The sequence below is a fragment of the Macrobrachium nipponense genome, chromosome 41, assembly GCF_015104395.2.
Source record: "Macrobrachium nipponense isolate FS-2020 chromosome 41, ASM1510439v2, whole genome shotgun sequence".
NCBI classification, from domain to species: domain Eukaryota; kingdom Metazoa; phylum Arthropoda; class Malacostraca; order Decapoda; family Palaemonidae; genus Macrobrachium; species Macrobrachium nipponense.
Window position 1 is genome coordinate 9,987,337 of NC_061102.1, and position 7,500 is coordinate 9,994,836.

At 40.0% G+C, this 7,500-nt stretch overlaps 1 protein-coding gene across 2 annotated transcripts in view; it reads left to right on the forward strand.

Moving 5' to 3' along the window:
* LOC135212493 (protein O-mannosyl-transferase TMTC1-like) overlaps positions 1–6,853 on the forward strand; it is a 102,286-nt gene extending 95,433 nt beyond the window's left edge. The window contains exons 13-18 of one of the 2 annotated variants that reach the window (XM_064245982.1): positions 208–422; positions 1,242–1,377; positions 2,138–2,282; positions 2,900–3,164; positions 6,086–6,147; positions 6,779–6,853. In XM_064245982.1, coding sequence (XP_064102052.1) covers positions 208–422; positions 1,242–1,377; positions 2,138–2,282; positions 2,900–3,139 — 736 coding nt within the window. In that variant the 3' untranslated portion in view covers positions 3,140–3,164; positions 6,086–6,147; positions 6,779–6,853. Of the gene's footprint in view, positions 1–207; positions 423–1,241; positions 1,378–2,137; positions 2,283–2,899; positions 3,165–6,069; positions 6,148–6,778 lie in introns of both variants that reach the window. The other variant, XM_064245981.1, reaches the window with a different exon arrangement.
* Positions 6,854–7,500: the final 647 nt, after the last annotated feature.

Below are 7,500 nucleotides of genomic sequence, written 5' to 3' on the forward strand. Positions count from 1 at the left end.
TTGTCTGTCTATTTATCTGTATGTCTGTCTCACTGTAAAGGGACACAAATTGCAGCTATAATCTTCCCTATTTTAAGTAACACTTTTCACACACTCTCCAGTAAAGTAGTCTATCCATCTGTCTGTCTGTTTGTTCACCTGTATGTCTGTCTCACTGTAAAAGGACAGAATTCACAGCCATCATCTTTTTGCTGTCTCTCCTGAAAGCAGGAGACAGGGAGGGTTGGCAGAGGCGATGCATCTGCTCGAGAAATCGCTCACCCACGACGCCACCAACAAGGACGCCGTGTCCGCCCTGGCCGGGATGTACGTGGACGCAGGCCGCCCCGCGGATGCCGAGAGACTCCACCTCACCCTCCTAAGGGCAAGGCCCTTCGATCCAGTGGTCCACAACAACTACGCAGCCTTCCTACATACAGTAGGTCAGTGATTCGTGGGGTCTAGGTTCTTTTGAGGGATGGAGAATTAGGCCTGTGAGGGGTACAGAGATTCATTTTGCTTTTATTTTTTTATCTTTACGAACATGAAAAGTAAAATGCTCTTAGAAAACTTATCACCGCCAAATTATTTTACAGATTAAACGTAAAACACTTAAAACATTTTGCTAAATGGGAGATTAAGCCAACGATGGGGTACTGGGATTAATTTTCCTTGTTTAATTTTTAGCAACATGAAAAGTAAAATGCCCTTCGACAACTTACCACCGCCAAATTATTTTACAGAATAAACGTAAAACACTTAAAACATTTTGCTAAATGGGAGGTTAAGCCAACGATGGGGGTACTGGGATAAATTTTGCTGTTTTTAGGAACATAGAGAGCCAGATATCTTCAGATAACTCATCACTACCAAATGATTTTGCAGAATAAAAATAGAACACAGAGACGATTTGGTAAATGGGAGATTAAGCCAATGGGGTCCTGGGATACATTTTGCGGTTTTTAGGACCATAAAGAACCAAATGTCTCTACGCAACTCATCGCCACCAAACGATTTCACAGAATATACGTCAAACACATAAAACGTTTTGGTAAATGGGAGATTAAGCCAATAGGGTCCTAGGATAAATTTTGCTCTTTTAAGACCATAAAGAGCAAAAAATCTCTAAACAACTTCACAGAACAAACGTAAAAAAATACAGAAACACCGAAATCCTCTCATGTAACAGTCTGACCCGAACCTCCTCCCAGAACACCACCAGAGAGGTTCTCATAGATCCCTCTTCCTATTTCCTGTGCCAGGTCGTAAACACGCGGCTTTGCACCATTACCAGACGGCACTCGACCTGGATCCAGAGCACACTGTGGCACTGGTCAACACAGCCATGCTAATGAGGAGTTTACGTCACAACAAACAAGCGGAAATTCTCTATAAAAGGTGAGTGAGAGAGAGAGAGAGAGAGAGAGAGAGAGAGAGAGAGAGAGAGAGAGGGGGGGGGGGGGGGGAGTTGGAAATAGACTCACGGATTCTTTCTTATTCTCCCTTGCTATTGCTATTTCGTTCTGTGTCTCGTTTGAAGTCTATTCGTACTGAATGTGGGTTAGAATCGTGCTTTTATTTTCGATTAACTGTGGATAATAAAACTCTTTTGTTATTGACACTTAGTTTACGTGCATGCACTAGATAGAAAATCGACGTTTTTGTTAGAATCGTGCATTTCTTTTCGATTAATTGTGGATAATAAAACGCATTCATTATTGATACATAATTTATGTGTATGCACTAATACAAATTCGATGTTTTTCTTAGATGTCAAATAACGTCAGCACAATTTTCAAAACTGATCTGATTATTTCTATCGGATACAGAAGATAAAAATTCGTTTTAACTTTACATCTATTTTTCTTTACTGAAGCAGAATTCCATGTGAAGTTACAATTCATTCTTCGAAGATTCAATTTTCCCGAATTCGAACGAGAATTCACGAAAATCTGACGAATGACAAAATTAAATCGAACTCTTTGCAGATCCAGGAGACAAAACAAACAACCATTTGTTTACTCACAATCCTCGTCTTTCCTCTAACTACAATACGACAGCTCCTCCCCCTCCATTACACCAATCTGTGTTTACATTTAGACTCCCCCCCCCCCAAAAAAAAAAAAACCTTTCTTCTTATTTCTTTTCTTCTTTGAAGAGCGCTGGAGCTGACGTGGGACCCCGAGATTGGGGAGAGCTTAGGAAAGCTTTACCTAAACACAGGGCGACTTGAAGAAGCTTCCCTTACCTTCTCGACTGTGTTGAGGCTTTACCCTCATATGGTGTCTTCTCGCGTGTACCTGGTAAGTCTGTGTCGGGTAGGAGTAGGTTTATCGCATTTGTTTATTTATGAAATGAATTCATCTAATTTATGAAATTTGGTTAGTCATTTAATGTCTGAGAAAGATGATCTGATGATTCATTCTCGTATATTATTATATTATTATTATTATTATTATTATTATTATTATTATTATTATTATTTTCATTATTATTATTAATGTATTTATCAATATTACTAGCAATGAATGAACTTTATATCTTTACAAAAGAATTATTAATGTATTCATCATGGTTTTTAATTTGCTCTCTCTCTCTCTCTCTCTCTCTCTCTCTCCTCATCCTCGACTCTCGCTCTCTCTTTCCCTCGACTCATTTTACTCTCTTTTTTTTTCTCTCCCTTTTTTTATCCCCTCTCTCTTTCTCTCTCTCCTCATCCCTATTTCTCTCTCTCTCTCTCTCTCGTCCCATCCTACATGTCTCTCTTTCTCTCTCTATCTCTCCCCCTGTCCCCTTACCCCTAATATCTCTTCCTCTCTCTCCCCCCTAATCTCTCTTTTCCCCCTCCCAATCTCTCTCCCTAAACCCCTCTCTCTATCTCGTCCTCCCAACCCCCGCTACCCCATCCCTGAAACCCCAGGCTCGCGTCAAACTGCAGCAGAAGTGTTACACAGACAGCCAGGAACTCCTCCTTCAGGTGCTGTCGGAAGAACCTCACCACCAAGACGCCCTTTTCCTTCCAGCTCTCCCTCCTCTACACCTACACCAACCGCACCCAGGAGGCTCTCGCCCTCGCCCACAGGGCTGCTCACAACTGCTCAACCCCGCCCGCGTTCTGCGCCCACATCCACGCCCACTACGCGGACCTGCTCAAGGATAGGAACCAAGCCGAGGAGGCTGCTCAGGTCTGTGTTGTTTTGTCTGTTTACTCATTAATTTTCAATATTATTATTATTATTATTATTATTATTATTATTTTATTATTATTATTATTTTGTTTTATTTAATAAATTTTTTTTTTGCACTATCACAGTCCTCCAATTCGACTGGGTGGTTATTTATAGTGTGGGGTTCCGGGTTGCATCCTGCCTCCTTAGGAGTCCATCACTTTTCTTACTATGTGTGCCGTTTCTAGGATCACACTCTTCTGCATGAGTCCTGGAGCTACTTCAGCCTCTAGTTTTTCTAGATTCCGATTATTATTATTATTATTATTATTATTATTATTATTATTATTATTATTATTATTATTATTATTATTATTATTATTATTATTATTAACTTTCACTGAGGATAACTGAAATAATCAAATAACCCAGTTTTAATTGCATGTCATTATTCTCAAAAACAAATTTTTCTTCTTGAATATCATTTATAAAGTATTATTATTATTATTATATTATATTATTATTATTATTATTATTATTATTGAAAGTATCCACAAATGGAATGGGGGGTAAATTTATATGGTTGCATAAATTTTCAATGCATATTTACTCTGTCTAATTATGAGTTGTTTCATTATTCTAGTGTTTCATACGGTTATATTATAATTATTGTTATTATTATTATTATTAGTTTTTTTTTTTTTGCTCTATCACAGTCCTCCAATTCGACTGGGTGGGGGCGAGGGGGTTCCGTGTTGCATCCTGCTTCCTTAGGAGTCCATCACTTTTCTTACTATGTGCGCCGTTTCTAGGATCACACTCTTCTGCATGAATCCTGGAGCTACTTCAGCCTCTAGTCTTTCTAGATTTCTTTTCAGGGATCTTGGGATCGTGCCTAGTGTTCCCATGATTATGGGTACAATTTCCACTGGCATATCCCATATCCTTCTTATTTCTATTTTCAGGTCTTGATAATTATCCATTTTTCCCTCTCCTTCTCTTCAACTCTGGTTTCCCATGGTATTGCGGCATCAATGAGTTATACTTTCTTCTTGATTTTGTCAATCAACGTCACGTCTGGTCTATTTACGCGTATCATCCTATCTGTTCTGATACCATAGTCCCAGAGGATCTTTGCCTGATCGTTTTCTATCACTCCTTCAGGTTGGTGCTCGAATCACTTATTACTGCAAGGTAGCTGATGTTTCTTGTACAGGCTCCAGTGGAGGGCTTTTGCCACTGAATCATGCCTCTTTTTGTACTGGTTCTGTGCAAGTGCCGGACATTCGCTTGCTATGTGGTTTATGGTTTCATTTTTCGTATTGCACTTCCTACATACGGGAGAGATGTTATTTCCATCTATCGTTCTTTGAACATATCTGGTTCTTAGGGCCTGATCTTGTGCTGCTGTTATCATTCCTTCAGTTTCCTTCTTGAGCTCTCCCCTCTGTAGCCATTGCCACGTGTCATCGCTGGCTAGTTCTTTAGTCTGTCTCATGTATTGTCCGTGCATTGGTTTGTTGTGCCAGTCCTCTATTCTGTGTAAATCTGGGTCTTCATTATTATTATTATTATTATTATTATTATTATTATTATTATTATTATTATTATTATTATTATTATTATTACGCAGTTACATAGTATATTCATTTTAACATCAAAAAATATATCAACATCTCAAATAGTATGGTAAATATTATGCAAGTGTGTTAAATTGGTGTGGGAGATACATAATTAGTTCACAAAGTCCAGAGACCAGAAACCGATACAAAATATAACTATAACCTTACTCTAAAATCCTCAGGTACTAATGACAGCTCCCTCCATTGTTTTACCATCAGTAGGACTGAAAAGGGATACGGAACAGTATCCAAAAGTCTCTCCTAACTCTGTTTTTTTTTTCCATCTGTCCACCCGCCTGTGGTGTTTGCGTATGGTAACACTGCGTCCTGGGCTTTAGATAGTTACACTATGTGTAAGTTTTAGGTAAATTAAAAGGATATCTGGGTGTATATTTGCAACTGAAAAGTGTTTTAATAATTTACTGTATGCGAATTGCACTGTTAATATTCGAAATAGGGTATTGTTACGCTGAATGTAACTATCTAAAGCCCGGGACGCAGTGTTACCATACGCAAACACCTCAGGCGGGTGGACAGATGAAAAAAACCGAATATGTCATTTTCAACATTGTACAAAAATATATTTTTAACACTACTGTTCTTTTAATTGTAAATAGCTATATTTCTACTCTAAAATCCTCAATTAACGAAAATGAACTGGAATAAGCCAGCAACTATTCTCAGACGAACGTAAACAGAATCTCAGATTTCCCTTTTTGGACTGAAGGCCTTGTTTATAAAACATCCCAAAAATTGTGGGGAAAAATAGAAGTTAGGACAAACATAAACAAGATATTAAGTTTCCTTTTTTGGATTGAACGCTTTGTGTAGAAACCATCTCAAAAATTGTAGGGAAATCGAGAAGTTATGACAAACATAAACAACATCTTAAGTTTCCCCTTTTGGATTGAAGGCTTTGCGTGAAAACGTCACAAAAATTTTTGGGAAATCGAGAAGTTAGGACAAACATAAACAAGAGCTTAAGATTTCCTTTTTGGATTGACGGCTTTGTGTGTGGAAAACTTGGATGGAAGCCATTATGTAGAAAACGTATCCACAAAATTATGAGGAAATCGAAAAGTTAAAAAACAGAGTCTCTGTTCTTCTTAAAACACAGTCATACTGATTATCTGCAAACAAACATAAACAAAATCTCAGCTTTCCATTTTTTAGATCGAAGCATTTGTGTACAAAACTTGAACTGAAATTACGTCAAAGTCACTGTTTGTTCTAAAAGCTAAGTCACAGTTGGATTTATTTATATTTTGCCAATTTAACTCTTTGTAAAATTCTCATCCCAGAACTATCGTGTTGCAGTGGCGCTGGAACCCAGCCTGACTCATGCTCACGTCAACTTGGGAGCTCTTTACCACACGAAGGTAAGAGAGAGAGAGAGAGAGAGAGAGAGAGAGAGTGGGAGAGAGAGAGAGAGAGAGGGGGGGGGGGGGGATGAGAGAGAGAGAGAGAGAGAGAGAGAGAGAGATTGTCTATCTATATATAACATCAGCTGTCTTTCTGTTTACGAAATTATTACAAATCAAAAGAAAATTTGAGAGAGAGAGAGAGAGAGAGAGAGAGAGAGAGAGAGAGAGAGAGAGAGATAGATTATCTATTTATACTTTAACATCTGCTTGCTTACCGTATGCTATATAATAATAGTAATAATTCATAAAATCAAAAGGAGAATTAATGGAGAGAGAGAGAGAGAGAGAGAGAGAGAGAGAGAGAGAGAGAGAGAGAATCTTCATTTTCTTCAGCACTAATCCTCGCGCCTCTCGTGCGTTTTCTCTTCCCCCCCACCCCCCCCCCCTTGGCCCGGGCCCAATCCCCCCCGGGGCCCCAACCCTAACAGACCCCCACCCCCCCCCTCTATCCCCCCCTTGGCCCCCGGGCCCCCCCCCCCCCCCCCCCCATCCCCAGCCCCCAACCTACCCCCCCCCCCCCCCATCCCCCAGCATGGCCCCCCCCCCCCAAGCCACCCCCTCCCCCCCTTGGCCCGGGCATCCCCAGGGCAACTACCAGCAAGCGTGGCACCACTACCTGACTGCCCACGGCCAGGATCCCTCCAACAGCCTACTACGTGAGAATATGGAGAAGCTGAGGAGATTGCACCATATCAGCCAAGTTCCCTCGCTGCCGAACTGCCTCAACAACTCCTGATGGCGACAAGTTGGATATTAATCCCCTGATTGCCCCGGCACAGCAACTCTTAAAACATCTACAACAACAACAACAGCAACAGCAACAGCAACAGCGAGAGAAGTTCTGGTGGGAGTCACTGGATGAAGATCGGAGGGATTCGAGGAGTCCGGTAATGGAATCCTCCTATTTGTACTATATCCTTTATGAAGGGCTAGTGGATTGGCGGATGGATTTTGAGGATCGTCTCGTGTTCTTAGGATTCCGTTGTCGGTATCCTCTTTTTTTTTTCTTCTTGTTGGTCATTAAAGAAAGGAATGTCCATAAATTGACGGAAAGTCGTCTCACTCTTGTGAAACTAGTCTTCGCGAATTCAAGGACTTTATGTTTTTAATCTTGACTAAAAACAGAAAGTTCGTGAATTCACGAAAACTAATTTCACTCTTTTGAAAGTAGTTTTCGCGAATTCAAGGACTTTCTGCTTTTAATGATTAAAAAGAGAAAGTCCCTGAATGGATGAAAACTAATATCACTCTTGTGAAATTAGTTTTCGTGAATTCAAGGACTCTGTTTGTAATGATTAAAAACAGAAA